The sequence below is a fragment of the Camelina sativa genome, chromosome 16 (assembly GCF_030686135.1).
Source record: "Camelina sativa cultivar CO46 ecotype springtype chromosome 16, ASM3068613v1".
NCBI lineage: Eukaryota > Viridiplantae > Streptophyta > Magnoliopsida > Brassicales > Brassicaceae > Camelina > Camelina sativa.
Genome location: NC_141895.1, coordinates 27,106,751 through 27,128,722, shown reverse-complemented (window position 1 = coordinate 27,128,722; position 21,972 = coordinate 27,106,751). Strand labels below are relative to the sequence as shown.

Genomic DNA, 21,972 nt, shown 5'->3' with positions numbered 1-21,972 from the left:
ACTTTAACCAATTTTTGTAAAATTGATGCTCTTAGTTTTAATTTATTTAAATTAAAATAAATTATTAATAATAAATAGATAAACATCCCTGATGAGCATGGCCAAGGTCCAGACAAAGAAACAAAATAGAAAACGACAAAACTCGCCGAAAAAGGAAAAAACAGCTCGGATCATGCTGCTCGTCGGAAGCAGAACGGCCGAAGAATTAAATCTGGCGTTCAACAATATCCACAGCTTTGCGGTCACAACGAGACATCGAAAATCATTGACAAAAAAGACCAGTTTCTGTCAGCGATCTCAATCCTCTGTTATACCGAACCCGCCATAGATCTCCTAGAAAACTAGCCACTCCGACAAACCGGTTCTTTGAGAAACAACGAAACCCACCTAACCCCACAAACTTCCACCGTAGCCGAACACAAAAATACTAGAAAAAGCAATGGTGTTTTCAGTTTTGTTACATAAAAAAATGACTAATCACATTTAAAAAGTGTGTTTCATAAACGTTATTGCAACGGTATCTCTTCATCTTGCAAGTGAGACTTTTCTCTTTGCCTCACATCATTGGTTAGATATTTTTTGATTATTCAGATTTTAGGTGTTGGTTGATCTTATTTGCGTTACATACTCAAATTTAATTTTGTAGTACTTCTATAACATTTCGGGGCAATTGAATCTCATAAATTGTCATGTGGATGCATTCATTGCTTCTCTCTTTCTTTTGTTATGTAATAAACCAAAAAAAATAAAAAGTACTTGATATTATTATTAGAGAGAATTACCCATGATAACCCACTTTTATTAATGATTAGCCATGGTAACCTCATTTTATTTTTATTGTTAGACTAACTTACTTTTTGTGTAATAGTTTTCATAACACCAAAACTATCCTTTGTCTTTTTCTTTTTAAAATAGAAATGTCAAATGATTTTCTTTGTAAAATTATTAAATTAAAATCTCCCTTCTAAATATTTATGGAAATATATTAATTGTTTAAGACCTAATTTGGTATTAACATGAGTCAAAGAAACTTTCTTCATTCTCCATGTGCTCGCCGGTTCAAAACGTGAAACATCCTTCTCTTGTTCTCCATATACAGCAAATTCAATCACTACCAACGTAAGATCTCTTACTCCATCTCTTATGCCTTTTTTTTATTGACTAATTTTAGTTGTTAAGTTAATTGGATTTTTGGGCTGGGTTATTTTTAATTATAAAATCCTATTCTCTGATTTCGTTTCTAGAATTCTCTGATTTCGTTTCTAGAATTCTCTGTTCTAGTTTAGATTAAAACTTCTATTAAACAATTCAATGCTCTGTTATCTGTTCTTATTTTCTGTTTAAGGGAATTTTACTTCTAGAATGACAAACTCTATCATGCTTTTTTCCTTATTGACTAGTTTTAATTGTTCAAGTTAATTGGATTTCTGGGCTGGGTTATTGTTAATTATTAACCTCTATCCTCCGATTTCGTTTATAGAATCCCCTGTTCTTGTTTAGATTAAAACTTCTATTAAACAATTAAATTCTCTGTTTTCTGTTTTCTGTTCTTGGGGGTTTTACTTCTTTTACTTCTAGAATGACAAACTCGATCCAGCTAAATTCTTACACTTTTATCTATGGATATATTCTATTCTACTTTTCACTTTATCTGATTATTTATTAATTTTATGGATGTTTTACAGGATGGGGGCACAAACAAACATCAATTTAGGATTTCCTTTGCGTTTGTTTTCACTTGGTTATGAACCAAAACCCAAGAAAAGCATCAATTATCACAGTAAAACTGACTTTTTGGAAGATGTGGAAAGTGCAGTTGGAAAAGAAGTGTGGAACAACATCCGTGAATCTCCTATTGGAGTCATCGTACGGTTTGTTGATAATAAATTCACATGGTCTTCTAAGGTTGTTGAATATCTTCTTGCGAAACAACTTGTATGCAAGAAAAAATATGAGATTTGGTGTTTGTTTGGTGATAAACCAGCTCGATTCTCTTTGTCGGAGTTCGAAGAGATCACAGCTTTGGATTGTGCACCTTTTCCAGATGATTGCGAGGTTGACGTAGAAGCTAAACTGCATAAAGAATTGTGGAAAAAGTTGAAAATCAAAGGAAAGACGAATCCCTGCAAAAATGATTTGAGAAGAGTGTGTGAAGATGTTGCTACTTGGTCAGATGACGACGACAAAACTCGGTTTGCATACTTATCTATTGCATCTGTGATTTTAGGCTATGATGATAAGAAGCGGCTTAGTTCTCCAATTAGCTCAGATGGTTTTTGATTTGCCCAAGTTCAAAAAATATCCCTGGGGTACAATGGTTTTCAAACAGCTTATTGAGTCTGTGAAACGAATCGATTATAACGCGCAATCATACACGATACATGGATTTACACAAGCGCTTCAAATATGGGCTTACATAATTGTTCCTGGTCTCGGAACAAAGATTGGTCGCCCATCATATGTTGATGGCCCTCCCCTTCTAAAGTTCAAAGGTACAAAGGGGAAAAGTAACATTGATATCCATACCATTGTAGTTAATGATGAGGTATGTATATTGTTACTTGTGTTTTACAATTGTCTTGATTTAATCTATCATAGCTTGAGACAAATTTTATTATTGGTTCTGATTTAATTTGTCTCATCTTGAGAAACATTAATATGTGTTTTACTTTGAATTGCAGAATAATATCAAAAAAGTTATAGTCAAACATTTAACTTCTGCTGTTTGGGAGGATGCTGTTGTTGACAAGGAAATTGATGCTCTTCTTGAAGCCATATGCAAAGAAGGAAGTTTGCAAACTGTTACTTGGGTGAAAGATGGTTCGACTGATTTACAATTGGAAGAGAACATAAAGGAAGAATTATGTGGAAAGGCTGAAGAGGAAAACAGATAAGACGATGATACAAAGATATCATTGAAACGTAAAAGAGAGGTGGATACAATGTCTATGAAGAAGACATTGGATTCAAGAGCATCAATTATTTCTAGTGAATCTGTTGAAACATTACAATTGAGGATCGACCAACAAACAAAAAAGATTGAGGTGCTTGAGGCTCAATTAGAGGCTATGAAAAACCAGCAACAAATCATTGAATTGATGCGCTTAAGAGTTGATCTTCTCGAGAAAGAAATAACATTGTTAAGTGAGAAGTTAAAGACTAATGAGGTAAGTCATAGTAATAAGAATCTTGTTTTGATATATTTTTCTGTTCTTTAATATGAAAATTTTAACATCGCGTAGGTGTTATTTTTCATGGATTACTATTTAATATTTAATTTCATGGTTCTTGTATATGTAGGTTTTAAAAGAATACAAGCTAAGAGATTTTAGCGACGATGAAGAAACTCACGTGGGTGAAATGCATGCTAACTTAGATGTACTAAATGGTACAAGACAAAAAGTGGTCAATTCAGATGAAGAGAGTATAGTGGATGGACGAGACCCAAAAAAAAACTGCAACGAGCAGCCGCAACAATCTTCTCCGGTAATCATATTTCAACCCACTGCTTCTAATATAGAGACATTTAAACAGATGAAAATCGGTAAGACAATCAAAATCATGGAAACGAACCATGATACTAAAATTGTGCGAGAGAAGAGTAAAAGGGAGACGAAGTCGGGGCCGTCTCTACTAACACCATATAGAGGTACGCAACCTGCTGTAGGTATCACAAAAACAGAAAACCAGTCAATGGCAATTGTTGGACATGGATATGATCCATTTGCACCCGTGGATGATCAAAAATTTAAAGTTTTAGACGATTGGTTACGATTGGACAAGTATGTTGTTTATCTATGTGACTGTCATGTTACTAATGTAGTGATTCTTTTGCATTTTTTTTAATAAGTAAACGTTTGTTACCTTGTAGTGAATACCTTATTGGCTCCTAGCAAAGTGGCGTGGAGTTTTTTCATCTTCTGCGAACTCCTCAAAAGTGGCTAAATGAAGAGGTTATTATTGCATTCAATAATAACGTGTTTCAGTTTTTTCCAAGTATATTATGCTTTCTTATGATAATCTATTATGTCCTTTTTTTAACAGCATATTAACAGTGGCATGAACTTGTTGCGATTAAGATTAATGAAGAATCCAGAAGTGTTTAGAAGTGAGAGGATTGCTTTTACAGATGCTTATTTCACAGCAATTTGGTCCAAAAGTTACAAGGATTTTCTAGAGTCAAAAGCACTTCCTATTTTTCCTAACGGAGCATTTGAATACGTTAGTGGGGAATTACCTGCATTTGCTAAAACAGGAAAGAAATGGAGGACAGAGGTGGATGATATTTATGGTGTTCTCCATGTCAATAAAAACCATTGGGTAGGACTGTTCATTTCTATCCCGAATCGCTATGTTGATGTTTTTGATTGTGGGTATAAAGGTAGTACGAATGAAGATATTGTCACAACGGTGAAGCCAATAGCTCATATGTTACCACATTTACTTCGAGCAGCTGCATCATCAATAGAAAAGGCAAAAATGAGTGTCGAGCAATACAAAATCCGACGGCCGCGGACCAAGATTCCCCAAATGCATAAAGTGGGTGACTGTGGAATATATGCCATAAAGTTTGTCGAATGCCATGCATTAAACGCTGAGTTTACGCAGCCTCTATCTGATACAAGCATCAAAATGGTTAGAGAGAAGCTTGCAGCTGAGATTTTTGACGAGACAGAGCAAGATGGACGAACAGTCTCTAACCCAATCCCAATTGGAACAAATGACCATGAGTGATTATATCTCTATTGATTTTTCATTTATTTTGACTAGTTATGGCTGCTTCATTTCTATCACAATATTCATATATTTTGTGCGTTTCAGATTTTTACAGACTTTAAATTTACATTTCAAATGATGATTATACTTTTCAATGATGCTTTGAACAGTCTTCCATATCTAATAATCAAATTTAAGCAGGACATTCATGTGCCTCTATAAAGAACAACAAAAAGAAATTTAAGCAGGACATGCATGTGCAAGATACATAAACGACTCAATATATGTAAAATAAGAGAGTATTACTTGTAAGTTGTAACAACACGTGTGGTAGCCACCACATGCAACTTCATATTAATATGACACTTCACTAAATTAAATGAAGAAAATAATCTGAAAACCAAAGCATAATTCTCAAAAACAATATGTTAAAGCACCTGAAGAAAATAATAATTAAATGTTATTGCAAGTTGCACGATTATGCCCAGCCATTTTACATTGTGAACATGTATGATGTTTACGTAACTTCTGGGTTGATGATTTCTCACATAACTTCTTATTCTTCTTCTTTTTTTTGAATAGTTTTTTACCCATCACCTTTTCAAGTGCAGAAAGGTATCTTGACTTCTTTGGTCTACCAGCACCACGAATTTCCTCCGGTGGAAGACATCTTTTGTTTGCTATATCAAGCGGAGACTCCAATTCAACATCTTCTGGATTAATAGACTCAACATATGCATTGTACCAATAGATTTTTGTGTAGTAACGATGTATGAGTGTTTCTTCGGATAGATTGGGACGCTTCATAGCAGCAGCAAGAGCGTGTTCACATGGAATCTTATCAATATTATAAACGCGACAAGTGCAACGCATCTATTACAAGTGGAAAAAGGATTTTAGTAAATTAAGTCTTAACATATATGAATTACGAAAAGAAAAAAAAAGGTACCTGTTGTAGATCAACGACACAAGCAAGATCACCGCCAGTGACATGGCTACGATGAGCATCTATGTGTTGCACATAAAGAGTATTGGCAATAACAGTTCTTATTTTCAATGTTTTTTCAACTTTAGGAGTGAACAGAGTTGGTTGTGACATAGCGCGCTCCCGACTTCTCATAAACCACTTCGAAATCAACTTTCGCAACTCATCTAATAAACAAGCAATAGGATATTCACGTGCATTTAAAAGAACTTTATTCATAGACTCGGCGATGTTGCTTGTCATTATACCATACCTATTTCCTGGAAAATTTGCTCGAGACCACAAACGAACATCAACCTTCTCCAAATATGTCGCAAGCTCAGGCTTTTGAATTCGAATTTCATTGAATATCGTAGTGAACTCAGAAACTCTGTAAGCTCTCATGGCTCTTTTTACCAAGATCAATAAACTACTACCTTTGTAATTCTTGAGAAGATTTTGATGGAGATGATATGTACATATTCCCCGATGAGCTAATGGAAACACCTTGCTAATTGTTTTACCAATCGATTTGTGTCTATCAGAAATCAAAACCAGCTCTTGATGGTCGGGGCATATTGTACGTAACTGAGTTAGAAACCACTCCCATGCAACATCATTCTCAGAATCTACAATTCCAAAAGCTAGGGGGAATATCTTACCATTTCCATCTTGCCCAACAGCTACAAGCAAAACACCCAAGAACTTTCCTTTCAAATGAGTCCCATCCACCACAATCACATTTCTTATAAACTGAAAACCATTGATACATGCACCAAATGCAATGAATAAATACTTAAATCTATCTTCTTCATCGCATTCAAGTTCGGTAATTGTACCTGGATTTGCTGCCTTTATTCTATGCAGAAAAGAAGGCAAATCAGCATACCCACTCTCCCATGTACCTCTTACCATCTCACGTGCATGCACTAATGCTTTGTATGCTTTCCAGTAATCAATGTCAATACCATACATTGCCTTCATCACATCCATGATATGCATAGGTCTTATTCCTACACTAATTTTTCCAAATTTTGCCAAATACAACTCTCCAAAGCATTTTGATGTTGCTTGTCGATGACGAGAACACCTTTTAGTAACAGGACATGTATGAATATCTATGTACTTTCGTACCTTAAATTGAGAAGATCTTCTAATCGTTGATGCACGGATCCTCCAAGAACAACCAGGGACATAACAATTCAGCACTAGCAAAGTTTTTGTAGACTTGATGGTTGTATAATCAAAATTCTGAAAAATTGTGATCATACGTAACTTAAACTGCAACTCTTCCTTACTATCATATATTTGCCCTACCCATATACGCTCAAGAGTCTGTGCAGTGGTGTTTAGACCTTCTAAACCTCGAATCATTTGCTTTTCGATCTTACCACTAAAAGACATATCTGAAGAAGACGTTTCATTACCATCAATTGAATGACAATAATATTCGTCTTCGTCGAATTCAGCAAATGTAAGACTTTTTTTCTCATCACCACCACATCCAGCAATTATACCACTTTTGACCTCTTCGTCACAGACATTGTATTGTAAACAACTTTCGACTTCCTCTTCACCACATCCATCAAGAGTGCCACTTTTTTCCTCATCTATACAATATCCATCAAGAGTACCACTTTTTTCTTCATGTTCACCACCCTCATCAATGGTGCCACTTGTTTCATCATTGTTTTTAGTTTCCTGTAAAATAAAAGAATTTGATTAGTAAAGTGAATCAAGAATGATGGAGCATGAAAAGAAATACTACCAAACAAGTCTGCTAAAATTAATATTAGAAGTCTCCCAAAACACAGAATACCGTCCACAAACTAACTACAGGTCGGCAGACTAACTTGACAAAATCTATTTAAGAAGTCTACCAAAAATGCGAAGAATTCACCGAAGTCTACATGTATCTCCGCAGACTAACTATAAGTCTAACAAAATATTTTTTTGAAGTCTACCAAAAATGCGAAGACTTCACCGAAGTCTATGAATCTCCGCAGACTAACTATAAGTCTGACAAAATATATTTAAGAAGTCTACCAAAAATGCGAAGACTTCACCGAAGTCTATATATCTCCGCAGACTAACTATAAGTCTGGCAAAATATATTTTTGAAATCTACCAAAAAAGAGAAGACTTCACCGAAGTCTATGAATCTCCGCAGACTAACTATAAGTCTGACAACATATATTTTTGAAATCTACTAAAAAATAGAAGACTTCACCGAAGTCTATATATCTCCGCAGACTAACTATAAGTCTGGCAAAATATATTTTTGAAATCTACCAAAAAAGAGAAGACTTCACCGAAGTCTATGAATCTCCGCAGATTAACTATAAGTCTGACAACATATATTTTTGAAATCTACTAAAAAATAGAAGACTTCACCGAAGTCTATGAATCTCCGTAGACTAACTATAAGTCTGACAAAATATATTTTTGAAATCTACCAAAAAAGAGAAGACTTCACCGAAGTCTATGAATCTCCGCAGACTAACTATAAGTCTGGCAAAATATATTTTTGAAATCTACCAAAAAAGAGAAGACTTCACCGAAGTCTATGAATCTCCGCAGACTAACTATAAGTCTGACAACATATATTTTTGAAATCTACTAAAAAATAGAAGACTTCACTGAAGTCTATGAATCTCCGCAGACTAACTATAAGTCTGACAAAATATATTTTTGAAATCTACTAAAAAAGAGAAGACTTTACCGAAGTCTATGAATCTCCATAGACTAACTATAAGTCTGACAAAATATAATTTTGAAATCTACTAAAAAAGAGAAGACTTCACCGAAGTCTATAAATCTCCGTAGACTAGCTACTAAATCTGCTGATTATCTATAGACTTAATAGTAAATTTGATGATAAATCCAAATCTACCAAAAAACGCAGACTTTGGAAGAGCTCATCTTCACGAAGTCAGCCAAAACATGGCAGACTAATTAAACTTTTCATATTCCACATCAATAAAACTTCTAGAAGAGTTACCTCCATCTCGATGATCGTTGAATACTGGAGATTAAGGTTACAGTTGCGTTTGTTATTCACCATTGATTGTATTCAAAAATCCTACAAACCAAAATCGTATTAATTAAAATTCTCATACAATATGCAATATAACACTGAATCATAGTCAAACTAATTTTTTAATACAAACAGAAGGTTTAGTGACATGGTCGAAGATGAACAGAAGCTTACCGTTTCCACTTCAATGATTAACCAATGATTTTGATGTACTTAAAATTGTAGATGATGAACAGTAGATATCATGGTCGAAGGTTGAAGATGACTGACTATGTCAAACGTTTCATCTTTTTAAAAAATATTTCCTTTTTCATTTGATTCACTTATTAAATTGTTTTCTTTATTAATTTTATTTTCCTAATATTTCCTAATTTAAATTTTGTTTTCAAATAATATTCTGAACATTTAATGTAATATTTTATATGTGATTATTACAATATTTATGTAGTTAGGAAGGAAAATGAATAATATGTGGAGGGATAATATGGTAAAAATATACTTTACAAATCTTTTAAAATCTTAATAGGTTAGTTTAGTTGTTTCTAATAAATTCTAGGTTATTATAGCAAATCTCCCTTATTATTACATAACTAGTAATAGATTTCGTGTAATAGGAGAATCTAAAAAAAGAAGAAAATAATTAGATTCGCCACAGTTTCACACACCACCACCGTCACTAAAGCAAAATAGACAGATCTAAAAAAGAAACAAAACCTTCAGAATCCAGAGTGACCAAATCATCACAAAACCCAGACTTACCCTTCGACCAACCACAGAATTACGATAATGCCACTCTTCTCCCACCGCTTCTCCACCGCATCTTCCAACTCTCCGGCGTCTCCTTCGTACTATAGTAAACCTTCTTCGAAGACCAATAAGCCAAATTCTTCTTCTTCTTCTTATGCTTCGTCTCGTATTCATCTAGCTATCATACTCTTCTCCCTTGTCTCTTTTTTCATCGGAGTCGCCGGAACTATCTTCGCAATCTCCTCCGCCGGAGAAAGACTAGGAGGTTCGAGTTCTGTTTATCGATGCGGCGGATCTAAGGACACTTCCCGGGTTGTGTCTGCTTCAAGAAAGCTTGGAGGAGATGGTGGTACTGGTGGTGTGGTTGTTGAAAGACGAAAGCTCTTAGGGTTTGTTGGGATCCAGACTGGTTTTGATTCTGGTGATCGCAGAGCTTCTTTGAGAAGTACTTGGTTCCCTTCTGAGCCTGATGCTCTTCTAAGGTATCTAAACTCTCTTATCTTGTGTCTTAGAATGATACATTGCTTTCAAAATCTGAAAATGCGGGTTACTTCAATCAGTGAGATTCATTGGTTTCTATAGTTAAGTATCCGTAATTGTATGATCTTGTTCCTAGTAATATGTAGTAAAACATAGCATGATTAGATTTTGTCACCTACAAAGTCTTCACCTTTTCAATTTTGATGTCATAATGTTGTGTTTGTGACTCTAATGATGTCATTAACTTTAGATGTTATACTGGGTGAGTATAGCATGATGGGATTTTGTCACCTTTAAAGTATTAACCTTTTGATGTCATTCGGTTACTTTGGAGTGTTGGGATTATAGACTTGAGCGGTTTAGTCAATGTGGAAAATGCAGTCAGATAAGATAGTTTTGATGTTTTCTTAGTTACTTGGAAAAATGTATGTTCCCCCAGGATTTACTGGTTTTAGAGTTTCAGCAAGGCCATCTTATTACTAACTCTTTGCATAAGTCAATATTATTCGAATCCAATGTTGTGTTGTTGTTGACTGGAACTCAGGTTGGAACAAGCGACTGGATTAGCTTTTAGATTTATCATTGGACGGTCAAAGGATGCAAAGAAGATGGCTGAGCTTGAGAAGGAAATAAAAGAGTATAGAGATTTTGTGCTTCTTGATGTCGAGGAAGAATATGTACGACTTCCCTATAAAACGTAAAAATCCTGGTTTTAGGCACTCATCTTCAGCCCTTTTTTTGTTGTAATTCTTGGTTGTTTTGCATTTTTATCAATGACTGATTCATGTCTCCTCCTTCTAGGTTGGCTTACTTTAAAGCAGCTTTTAAACTCTTTGAAGCTGATTATTATGTCAAAGCGGACGATGACATTTATTTGAGACCAGGTAATTGAGTGTGAATACTCCGTTCTGTGTCATCTTCTGCATCATCAAAATAGTATTCAAACTCTTTTTTGGCTTTTTATTCAGATCGACTTGCGACGCTTCTTGCCAAGGAAAGACTTCATTCACAGACATACATTGGCTGCATGAAGAAAGGACCTGTTATAACTGACCCTAAACTAAAATGGTACTATTAGATAGCTTGCTCAACATCCGTGACTGTAATTCTTTGCAGAGTTTATCATTTTTGGTGACAGATGTATAATTGTTCAGGTACGAGAAACAGGGCCATTTGATTGGGAATGAATACTTCTTACATGCTTACGGACCGATATACATTCTTTCAGCCGAGATAGTGGCTTCACTTGCAGCAGCTCGTAATGGCAGGTTTGAAATGCTTTTGATTTGCCCTACTTGCAGATTCTGATATTCAAATCTCATTAAGTTATCGGTGTTTTCATATCAGCCTGAGGATGTTTAATAATGAAGATGTAACCATCGGATCTTGGATGCTTGCAATGGATGTACATCACGAGGACAATCGAGCTTTATGTGATCCTCATTGTTCCCCTAAATCCATAGCAGTTTGGGACATCCCCAAATGTTCAGGTAACATAAATATGGTTTCTACATAATAGCAGTCACAAGAATCAGTTAGTCAACCTTTCTTCTCAAATCCTTTAGGCCTTTGTAACCCGGAGAGTCGGTTAAAGGAGCTTCACAAGACAGATATGTGCTCCAAGAGTCCGACATTGCCTTCCGATGACGTCGATCAGTAGTTTGTTTCAAGAGTTGCCCTACTTGACACTTCTTGATACAGTTCTACAGAATATATGATCTCACAAGCACTAGAGTTCCGACATCATTGGAGCTGTATAGGGGAAAAGATGACTTCATAGTTCTTACGTGATCTGATTCTATAGTTGTTGCTAGATGTACCACATATATATACTGAAACTATATATTATAGACAGATACCTCAATATCCTTTTTTGTAAAATTAGACTTATGTGCCCAGTATAGGCACTGGGAGATGATACAAGTGAATCTGGTTTGATTTGTAAAAGAGATCTCATTCAACCTATTATTTAATTTGTTTCAGATCACATAGTACTGTCTGGTCCACTCCACCTGTTATTGCTTTATCACACGAGATAAATCACATAAAAGAGAAAATAATGACAGAAAATAATGGCATTATTTTGAAGATAACTATAGATTTATATTTCACTTCACATGACTGAGTATCAAAAATGTTGATATGGCCGAGTTGGTCTAAGGCGCCAGATTAAGGTTCTGGTCCGAAAGGGCGTGGGTTCAAATCCCACTGTCAACATCTGACCTTTTTTATGTTCTAGTATGTTTTTGTAGCTGATTTTTCTTGCAAAGGGCAGAGATATGTAATGAGATTTTATATTGGTTAACGTATATGTAGTTATTATCCCCTATGTATTATTTATTTTTCTAGTAAAAACAAAATTCGAAAACTCTTACAAAACCATAAATAAAATTTGAGGAAGAAGAAATATAATAATGATCAAACTGTGAAATGCTAACTTACAGTATGTGATACGCATTACTAGGTTGATGGGAAATCTCTTTCTAGGGTCCCCAACCAAACAGCACTAACAAAAATATGAAATTTAATAATTTCCAAAGTATTGAATCTTTTGATTTTCAGAAAAAGAAAGAGAAAAAAAGTTGCAATATGTTGGAGGAAAATGGTTCTGTTGTCAAATTATGAACAACGAAGGAACCCTACATTTATGAGATAACATCTCTGTGAGACACATCTTGCCACATATGTTTATGTAACTAGGTGAACCAAAACAATCATAAGATGTATTTTTTTTTTGGGCATCAAATCATAAGACGTTTGTAATAATATTTTAGTAGTTTACTAGTATTAATCCCATACTACGTACGGGCCAAATGTAGTTTCATAGTGTTTTTTTTTTTATAAAAAACGTTACTGTGATTACATGTTTATCAAAATTAATACAGTAATCAAAACTTGAAAAAAATAGTTTCTCAACATTAATCAAACTTATAACTTGATACTTACAAAATATCTAAAAAACTATGTTATACCAAACATTAATGTATGGTCCTTTCACAAAAATCAACATTAGCCTACATATTTGTAAATCACCTCAACACTTTCCAGAATGCCATATAGGCAATGATTGTTTAGCAGTTTTTAATTGGTTTCTAGTTTTTGGTTTTTGGTTTTGGCTTTTAGTTTTATTTTTTTTATAATAGTTTTTGATTTTTATAGATTTAAGTTTTGCAAAATTTTGAATGGTAACTTGTTTAGTTTTTGGTTTTTCTATATAATTATTTTTAAAAAATTATTATATTTTAATTTTTAGTTATTGTTTTGGGTTTAATTTCTATTTTTTTTTAAAGTGTCACGTGAATTTTTTATAGAAACCCACGAAACTTGATTTTTGGATTGTATGAACAAATAAACAAAATCATTTAAAATCTGGTTTTCCTACTTTTTAGGAAATCTATAGCCATTCAAGGCCATAGATATGTGTATATTCTTTTTTTGTTGTACATGGCAAAATGTGCGTCAGGATCTAAATGGTGTTTCATGAATTTGTGCTTAATAAAAACAAAAGTTAAAAAAATTGTCAAAAAAAAAACAAAAGTTAAACAACGATTATTACTTTGAGTTGGTCATGATCCAGACCTTTTTTTGCTAAACGATTTGCTGTGGAAGTGTTCTTCTTCCGAATATATTTTCCACGAAACTTTTAAATCGAAGCATGTGTCTTCTATATATATACCCAACGTCCCTCAGATTCTCACGTAAATTATCTTCACAAAATCAATAGCCAACAAAGAAAAGTGATACAAAAAAATTTATAATACAAAACTTACTATATAAAGTGTCAAAGCAATTAAGATTTTTGGTTTATTGGTTCACTGATTTTTTTTAAAAAACCTACCAAAATTATCCGAACAAATATTCGGGTTTGAATATTGGTAATTTCGGTTCTTTACATGTTTACAGTTTGTGGAAATAATCTATTCGATTAGGTTCTAATGTCAATTCAAAATAAATTTTAGCATAACTCTACGATATTTGATTGAAGTTTTTAAAAAAAATATTAGGTAACCATCGAACCAACCTGATAACCGAATCCATAATAAAACTTGCGGGTCAGTTCATCTACAATAAATCGACCCTTAACCAAAATGACCAAACAACATCGGATGAGTAAGTTATAAAAAACCATCGGTTGAGTGGGACTGATATTTCAGTTCGGACAAATAACGACAGCATGAAGTATGGAGAGCTGTACTAATGTACTATGACTACGATAGTCGCAATAAATGTACTGTACCGATCATTCTGACTGTTGTAAACGATTTAAAAACCTGACCTTAATTACTATACCAACATTTTACAAAATTTCAAGATTGTGATGTACTCAAAATTCCAAATAAATCATCAAAATGCCTGCAGCCGCAGTTTAGATTTTTTTGAAAAGTGATAATGAACATGTATGTTCAAAGATATTGCTTCGATGCAAAACATACGTGGAATCTATGCAAATAAATTTGTTCTTTTCTGTATAGTTGCTTATTTAGTGGTTGTCACCAACCCCTTGTAGATCTCAAAACCATATAAATTATCATGTTTTTTATTTTTCTAGAAATCTATTTAATAAATAGTAACATTTATAATCATTAAACAAATAATCACCAACCTCGAAACTATATAGTATATATAAATATATTATTATCACTGCCATTGCATCAGTGTGTCTCTCTACTCATTCAGATTTGCATCTTTTTTGTTTTTGGTTATGGAGCGTGCAAGGAGACTTGCTTATAGAGGGATCGTGAAACGTCTCGTCAACGAGACGAAACGTCACCGTAACAACAACGAATCCTCTATTCTCCCGCCGACGACGGTTACTCCCTCAAGGTATGTCTCCTCCTTTCTCCATCGCCGTCTTGATAACACCGTCTCCGTCGTTGGCGGCTCTGTACCCGGGACCGGGATGAATCAGCACCAAACACGACCGATCTCCGTCGATGCTTTAAAGCCAAGCGACACTTTCCCACGGCGTCACAACTCCGCGACACCGGAGGAACAAACACAGATGGCGAAGTACTGCGGATTCGATGATCTCAGCAAGTTGATCGACTCGACAGTTCCGAAATCGATTCGGTTAGGTTCGATGAAGTTTTCTGGTAAATTCGATGAAGGATTAACAGAGAGTCAGATGATTAAGCATATGAGTGAATTAGCTTCGAAGAACAGAGTATTCAAATCGTTCATTGGTATGGGATACTACAACACTCATGTTCCTACTGTGATCTTGCGTAATATAATGGAGAATCCTGGTTGGTACACTCAGTATACTCCTTACCAAGCTGAGATTTCTCAAGGAAGACTTGAATCTTTGCTTAATTTCCAGACGGTTATCACTGATCTCACTGGTCTACCTATGTCCAACGCTTCGTTGCTCGACGAAGGTACCGCAGCTGCGGAAGCGATGGCTATGTGTAACAATATTTTGAAAGGGAAGAAGAAGAAGTTTCTGATTGCTAGTAACTGTCATCCTCAGACGATTGATGTTTGCAAGACTCGTGCGGACGGGTTTGATTTGAAAGTTGTGACTTCGGATCTTAAGGATGTTGATTATACCTCAGGGGATGTGTGTGGTGTGCTGGTTCAGTACCCTGGGACTGAGGGTGAAGTGTTGGATTATGGTGAGTTTGTTAAGACTGCTCATGCTAATGGTGTTAAGGTTGTGATGGCTACGGATTTGTTGGCTTTGACGATATTGAAACCGCCTGGGGAGTTTGGTGTGGATATCGTGGTTGGATCGGCTCAGAGGTTTGGTGTACCGATGGGTTACGGTGGTCCTCACGCTGCTTTCTTGGCTACTTCACAAGAGTATAAGAGGATGATGCCTGGGAGGATTATTGGTGTTAGTGTTGATTCTTCGGGTAAGGAAGCTTTGCGTATGGCTATGCAGACTAGGGAACAACATATCCGTAGGGACAAAGCTACCAGTAACATCTGTACTGCTCAGGTATATATTGGCTATTACCAATATAGAAGCAGCGTCTTCTTGTCCGGTTACAAACTTTTTATAGATTTCACCTTTTTTACGTTGTAGGCGTTACTTGCAAACATGACTGCCATGTATGCTGTATACCATGGACCGGAAGGCTTAAAATCTATTGCACAACGGGTTCATGGTCTCGCTGGCGTATTTGCCTTAGGATTGAAGAAACTGGGAACTGCACAAGTCCAAGAACTTCCCTTCTTTGACACTGTCAAAGTAACGTGCTCAGATGCACCTGCAATTTTTGATGCAGCAGCCAAGAAAGAGATCAATTTGCGTCTTGTGGACTCCAACACTGTGAGTTTGTTCATATACAATTTGTTTCTCTTTGAATATCTAGAAATGATTATTTTAGTATTGATGGTTTTTCTTTTCTTATCGTTGAAGATTACTGCTGCTTTTGATGAAACAACTACCTTGGATGATGTCGACAAACTTTTTGAAGTGTTTGCTTCCGGCAAGCCCGTGAGTTTACTTTTGACTAATACCCATTCATTTCACTTGGTCACTCTTTTTTCCTGTTTGCTTGAAATACTGTTTTCTCCAACTCTTCATTGTACAAGGTTCAATTTACGGCTGAGTCTCTTGCACCGGAGTTTGACAATTCTATTCCTTCTAGCCTAACAAGAGACAGCCCATATCTTACCCACCCAATCTTCAACATGTATATTACCCTTCTCTGAATCTTGGATCCTTTGTTGCCTTGTGGGTTATTATTAAGTAGCTAACATTAATTTCTTTTTTTTCTTACTGATTAGGTACCACACGGAGCATGAGTTGCTTCGGTACATCCACAAGTTACAGTCTAAAGATCTATCATTGTGCCACAGCATGATTCCACTAGGATCTTGTACAATGAAATTGAACGCCACTACCGAAATGATGCCAGTCTCATGGCCAAGTTTCACCAACATGCACCCTTTTGCTCCTGTTGAACAGGCACAAGGTTATCAGGTGAGGCCACATATTTTTGACTTTTCTGTCTGTAAATTTGAAACATGAACTGATTTTTGTTTCACTGCTTGTAGGAAATGTTTACTAACTTGGGTGAGCTCTTGTGTAAAATCACTGGGTTCGACTCTTTCTCACTACAGCCTAATGCTGGTGCTGCTGGCGAGTATGCCGGGCTTATGGTTATCCGTGCATATCATATGGTAAAACCTGAATTCAGTTTCCCTATTTCTAATATAAACTTACAGTCCAACAAAATTGGTGAATGAGTGGATGAATGATGCAGTCAAGAGGAGATCATCACCGAAATGTATGCATCATACCTGCTTCTGCACACGGGACAAACCCTGCTAGTGCTGCCATGTGCGGAATGAAAATTGTTGCCGTTGGTACTGATGCTAAGGGAAACATTAACATTGAAGATTTGAGGAAAGCCGCCGAAGCCAACAAGGACAACTTAGCTGCCCTTATGGTATGTATTTTCTTCTGTCACGTTGTAGATATAAAAATTTATTATCTTTGGGTCATTCCACTTTCTGATTATGCAACATCTGTTTGAATATCAAGGTTACATACCCTTCAACTCATGGAGTTTATGAAGAGGGTATCGACGAGATCTGCAATATAATTCATGACAATGGAGGCCAAGTTTATATGGATGGTGCTAATCTGAATGCACAGGTATGGTTATTCTGCTGGTAGGTTTAAATGTTGACTGAAGATTCCAGAAGTTGTTAAATCTGAGAATGTTTTTTTGGGTTTCCAGGTGGGTTTAACTAGCCCTGGTTTTATTGGAGCGGATGTTTGCCATCTCAATCTCCACAAGACTTTCTGTATCCCTCACGGAGGTGGTGGTCCCGGTATGGGCCCTATCGGTGTGAAGCAACATTTGGCTCCATTCCTACCTTCTCACCCTGTGGTTAGTGTTTATTGTCGTCTGTTTTGACCGCTAATTTATCTTTCTCATTTATTCGGTTATCTGCTTTCTTGTTCTTACTCCATTTACTCTGCTACAGATACCTACTGGTGGTATCCCTGAACCTGAGCATACATCCCCGCTGGGAACCATTGCTGCAGCACCATGGGGGTCTGCGCTTATCTTGCCAATCTCGTATTCTTACATTGCCATGATGGGGTCTGGGGGACTCACTGACGCCTCTAAGATTGCAATTCTGAACGCTAACTACATGGCAAAGCGTCTGGAGGTACCTTTCTCCTGTTCTTGCAACTCTTTTAAAAAAGTGACTTCTCTCTCTTGTGCATTTCTCACTTATGTTTTCTTGTTTTTCAGAGCCACTACCCAGTTCTTTTCCGTGGTGTCAATGGAACAGTCGCTCACGAATTCATCATTGATTTGAGAGGATTCAAGGTATGTTTCTTTAACTCGTTTGAGTGGATGCTCTCTTTCTGGGGTTGTAGATGATGAATCAGTGTCTTGCTCAATGCCTTCAGAACACTGCTGGAATAGAAGCAGAGGATGTGGCTAAACGGCTGATGGATTATGGGTTCCATGCACCAACAATGTCTTTTCCTGTCCCCGGAACGCTTATGATCGAGCCAACCGAAAGCGAAAGCAAGGTAATAATGCCTTGCACGGCAAATCTCTCTAATCACTCAGCTCTAAGTCTCTCTAATATATGGCTTCATAATTTGTATGTACATAATGTTGCAGGCTGAGTTAGATAGGTTCTGTGATGCTCTCATGTCGATCAGGGAAGAAATTTCACAGATTGAGAAAGGAAACGCTGATCCGCACAACAACGTTCTCAAGGTAAAGAAAAATTGAGACTGCAATGTCAATTCAGACTTGCTCTCTTGTTTGATACTAATGAACTTTATAAAACAAAACACACACAGGGAGCTCCACATCCTCTTTCATCGCTGATGGCAGACACATGGAAAAAGCCGTATTCCCGTGAATACGCAGCCTTCCCCGCTCCATGGCTCCGCTCTTCCAAGTTCTGGCCCACTACAGGTAATTAAAAACTAAGAGTGGCGTTCGTTTAATGTCTATGTTCATTTCCATTGAATACACTTGGTTATTGGTAAGTCATTTCAAAATGTAAAATTGTCTGTGAAACAGGGCGTGTGGACAATGTGTATGGAGACCGTCATCTGGTGTGCACTCTCCAACCGGCAAACGAAGAACAGGTTGCAGCTGCAGTGTCTGCTTAAATGAAGCCACTATGAAACGATCCAGAAACAAATTTTTACTTACGGCTTTTACTTCTCTTCCCAGCCTCATCATCATTTTCACTTTCACTTCATGTACAATGTACTGTGTACATACGTTAGTCTTAAGTTATCCTTCATTTATCTAATAAAATATATTTCTTTTTGGTTCCACGTTCTTATAAATTAAATAACCTTTTGAGTCAGCCGGATCACCATCGCGGTTATATTTATGACATGATTTCTTTGGAAAATAAGTGTGAATTCTTAGGCTACTTTAAAAGTATGCTCATTAGTATGAATTCTTTCTATTGCCGTGTTTATATGCTTAATTGTAAATTGTACGTGAATCCTACTATATTAATTGGGAAGTACAAATATAAAGCTAACCTTAAAATGTGTAAAAAATTACGTTCACTTACCATTAGAAAAATTTAATTAATTATTAATAAACAAAAACGTAGACAGATCAAATTAAATAAAATCTACAAAAGTAAATAAAATATATTTGAATCTAAACGAATTTGTATTTGAAAAGAAATATTATTAAAAATTTAACAGCTAAGATTTTAAAATTTTAATTTAATAAAATCTACAACAACAAATTTTATCAACATTTTTGCCAGAACGGATTAACTTTTTATCAAAAATCTAATCAAAGAAAATCTATACCAGTTTTGTTTAACCACTTATATTTTAAAAACTAATACTTAATATAATAACAAAATAAATTATTATAATTTTTTAAACAAAAAAAATTCAACCGATATAATAACAAAATAAATTATTATAATTTTTTAAACAAAAAAAATTCAACCGCACGGTTAGTACTTAGTTACTTACAATTTAGTTGATATTGTTTGTCATATTCTTTACCAGCTTCAAATTCAATTTACAATTGATTTATCGTAAAAGTGTATTTTTAAAAACCAATATTCTAATAAAATTATATATGAAATAGTAAAATGAAAAAAAAGTAATGGATAACGAAAGTCAGGTATTGATTCATTTTAAAAAAAAATATTATTTATTACTTTTTTCTAACAACGACGAGAATTTGGTTTTCCAAGTCGGACACAGGCGAATAATAGGTACCAAATACTTATGTCTCATCCATGTCATTTGTTGTTGCAGTTTATAATTAGAAATTTGGGTTAAATAACCATAATTTTAGGTTTTATGTACAAATGTTGACCTGTAGTATATCATTGGTTGCATGTAGAGTAAAAAGTGGAAAGGTAAGTGACAAAAAAAACAAATAAAAGGAAAAGAATTTCTGGAGCAGTTACTTTTCTTTCAATTTTTTTTTTTGTAGAGTTAAGTTTAAACATACTTTTCTACTTTATTTATATTTTAACCTTTGATTTAGATAATGTGATCACCATGGTGGTTGTATTATTACTTATTTCTCCAACCTCTCTATTAGTGATAGACAAAAGAGAGCTCTTTATCACATTTTCTTTGTTTTCTCGTACTTTTCATGATCCAAGTTGCGGAGTTTTACTTCCCTTTTAGAGAGTAATTTTTGTTCTTCTTTATCCCTTCAACTAAATAGTAGATTGGACCTTATATGATCTAAAATAATTAGTCTGTGAACTAAAACCCCCACTGTCTCCTAGAAATCAAACTCTCTATGACTCTATCTAGCTAGTCACGTTAACATATTGTGACTAACCTTCGAGGAGTTCTTATGTGGAAAAATCAGGTAGTCCTCCTTGTGATTGTTATATCTACTACGATATTGACATAACTTGTTTTTTCTTTCAAAAGTCGATGGGAGGAGTGAATCTTTATAGAGCCTTGTTCTGTATTTCCTCCCACAAACAAACCACCCTACCTTATGCTTTATCAATATTTTTAAGTTTCAACGTTATTCCAAAGTATGAATTAGTCATGCGAATGATCTTGAATATATATGATGAACAGTAAAATAGTTAAATAATTGTCTATATTTAGAAACACTAAAAAAATTAACTACATCTATAGTATAAGATGCATCTGAAAACAAAAATTATATTATTTGATTAAAGTCAAAAAATTTTACTGGCATGATAAATTTGATCTATGCATTTAAGTGTTAATTTGATCTATGCATTTAAGTTATTCCAAAGTGATAAATTTGAATTTAGAGTTTAATTTTGCAAGATTAGTTATGAAATATAGTGTTAATTTTGAAATTTTAGAGATGTTGTGCTAAATTTAGAATTTTGATGCTATTAATGAAAATCTCTTAAAAATTAATATATGCTTTTATGGCATTTTATACATGGAATCGCATGTTAAAATGATATCCAAGTACGATTAGCTAAAATAGAGGAGTAATTCTCATTGGTTAACCATTAACCAGTCGGCAGATGAACACGATTTTCCTCAAAAAACATTAGCACGAATGATAGATATACAAAGACCATACCTCAAGGAGATTCTCTAAATTCTTGAAACCGTTATGTCTGTCATGGAGATAGAAGCGATTATCAAATTGCCAGAGATACAATATCACTTTTTGTCGGTAATAAAGAATAATATTCATATATATATCTTTACTTATCAAACTGTTATTTGTAACGGGAAACGGTAATCAATACGACATTTAAAAAATTCTTTAATCAAACCGTTATTTATAACTAGAAATCGTAATCAATACGAAAAAAAATATCGACAAAAAGTTTGGAATTTTGAGAAGTTTTCCAAACATTAGGAAACTATATGATGTTATTTAATATCAAATTTTAATATTTAAACTTATATTTTCGTCACAGCTACTCAAAATTCAAATATTATACTTCTTAGCTCCCGATTTGGATAGTAAAAAAAAAAAAGCAAATATTCTAAATTTTTTTACCTGTGTTATTTTATTTTATTTTTGTTTGTGTTCTTCTATGCAAAAGTCCTTTTGTTTTTTTGCTTAAATATTTTAATTTAGATTTT

General features: G+C 34.7%; 4 protein-coding genes and 1 non-coding gene across 5 annotated transcripts; 4 read left to right on the top strand and 1 right to left on the bottom strand.

The window, feature by feature from the left end:
* Window positions 1-1,023: 1,023 nt before the first annotated feature.
* LOC147926004 (uncharacterized) lies at window positions 1,024-4,852 on the top strand. The gene is made up of 6 exons (XM_087489742.1): window positions 1,024-1,119; window positions 1,686-2,545; window positions 2,682-3,167; window positions 3,301-3,782; window positions 3,872-3,953; window positions 4,045-4,852. The coding sequence occupies exons 3-5, from the start codon at window positions 2,943-2,945 to the stop codon at window positions 3,891-3,893; spliced, it is 729 nt and encodes a 242-aa protein (XP_087345868.1). The 5' UTR covers window positions 1,024-1,119; window positions 1,686-2,545; window positions 2,682-2,942; the 3' UTR covers window positions 3,894-3,953; window positions 4,045-4,852.
* A 317-nt stretch (window positions 4,853-5,169) lies between these two features.
* On the bottom strand, window positions 5,170-8,744 carry LOC147926003 (uncharacterized). The gene is made up of 3 exons (XM_087492838.1): window positions 8,682-8,744; window positions 5,666-7,381; window positions 5,170-5,589 (listed from the first exon to the last, which is right to left on the bottom strand). Exons 1-3 carry the CDS (start codon window positions 8,742-8,744, stop codon window positions 5,170-5,172), a joined length of 2,199 nt encoding a protein of 732 aa, XP_087348964.1.
* Window positions 8,745-9,273: 529 nt separating this feature from the next.
* LOC104752245 (putative beta-1,3-galactosyltransferase 12) lies at window positions 9,274-11,931 on the top strand. The gene is made up of 7 exons (XM_010474336.3): window positions 9,274-9,946; window positions 10,489-10,641; window positions 10,746-10,828; window positions 10,913-11,012; window positions 11,099-11,212; window positions 11,292-11,434; window positions 11,510-11,931. Exons 1-7 carry the CDS (start codon window positions 9,504-9,506, stop codon window positions 11,602-11,604), a joined length of 1,131 nt encoding a protein of 376 aa, XP_010472638.2. The 5' UTR covers window positions 9,274-9,503; the 3' UTR covers window positions 11,605-11,931.
* A 149-nt stretch (window positions 11,932-12,080) lies between these two features.
* TRNAL-AAG (transfer RNA leucine (anticodon AAG)) lies at window positions 12,081-12,161 on the top strand. Its single transcript has one exon. It is a non-coding gene; the product is annotated as a tRNA-Leu (tRNA).
* Window positions 12,162-14,253: 2,092 nt separating this feature from the next.
* On the top strand, window positions 14,254-19,216 carry LOC104752244 (glycine dehydrogenase (decarboxylating) 2, mitochondrial). Its single transcript, XM_010474335.3, has 15 exons — window positions 14,254-15,885; window positions 15,973-16,218; window positions 16,309-16,386; window positions 16,485-16,585; window positions 16,680-16,875; window positions 16,950-17,075; window positions 17,159-17,344; window positions 17,440-17,553; window positions 17,639-17,791; window positions 17,889-18,077; window positions 18,164-18,241; window positions 18,325-18,450; window positions 18,545-18,643; window positions 18,730-18,847; window positions 18,956-19,216. The coding sequence occupies exons 1-15, from the start codon at window positions 14,647-14,649 to the stop codon at window positions 19,045-19,047; spliced, it is 3,141 nt and encodes a 1,046-aa protein (XP_010472637.2). The 5' UTR covers window positions 14,254-14,646; the 3' UTR covers window positions 19,048-19,216.
* Window positions 19,217-21,972: the final 2,756 nt, after the last annotated feature.

Bases quoted from the DNA above. Each gene is read 5' to 3' on its own strand.
- LOC147926004 (XM_087489742.1), top strand. From the start codon at position 2,943: ATGTCTATGAAGAAGACATTGGATTCAAGAGCATCAATTATTTCTAGT. The intron at 3,168-3,300 runs GTAAGTCATAGT...TTGTATATGTAG, and splicing joins AGAAGTTAAAGACTAATGAG to GTTTTAAAAGAATACAAGCT. The intron at 3,783-3,871 runs GTATGTTGTTTA...GTTACCTTGTAG, and splicing joins GATTGGTTACGATTGGACAA to TGAATACCTTATTGGCTCCT.
- LOC147926003 (XM_087492838.1), bottom strand. From the start codon at position 8,744: ATGGTGAATAACAAACGCAACTGTAACCTTAATCTCCAGTATTCAACG. The intron at 7,382-8,681 runs GTAACTCTTCTA...TTTATTTTACAG, and splicing joins CAACGATCATCGAGATGGAG to GAAACTAAAAACAATGATGA. The intron at 5,590-5,665 runs GTACCTTTTTTT...CACTTGTAATAG, and splicing joins GTGTCGTTGATCTACAACAG to ATGCGTTGCACTTGTCGCGT.
- LOC104752245 (XM_010474336.3), top strand. From the start codon at position 9,504: ATGCCACTCTTCTCCCACCGCTTCTCCACCGCATCTTCCAACTCTCCG. The intron at 10,829-10,912 runs GTAATTGAGTGT...CTTTTTATTCAG, and splicing joins TGACATTTATTTGAGACCAG to ATCGACTTGCGACGCTTCTT. The intron at 11,213-11,291 runs GTTTGAAATGCT...TTTTCATATCAG, and splicing joins GCAGCAGCTCGTAATGGCAG to CCTGAGGATGTTTAATAATG.
- LOC104752244 (XM_010474335.3), top strand. From the start codon at position 14,647: ATGGAGCGTGCAAGGAGACTTGCTTATAGAGGGATCGTGAAACGTCTC. The intron at 17,792-17,888 runs GTTAGTGTTTAT...ACTCTGCTACAG, and splicing joins TCCTACCTTCTCACCCTGTG to ATACCTACTGGTGGTATCCC. The intron at 18,644-18,729 runs GTAAAGAAAAAT...AAACACACACAG, and splicing joins CGCACAACAACGTTCTCAAG to GGAGCTCCACATCCTCTTTC.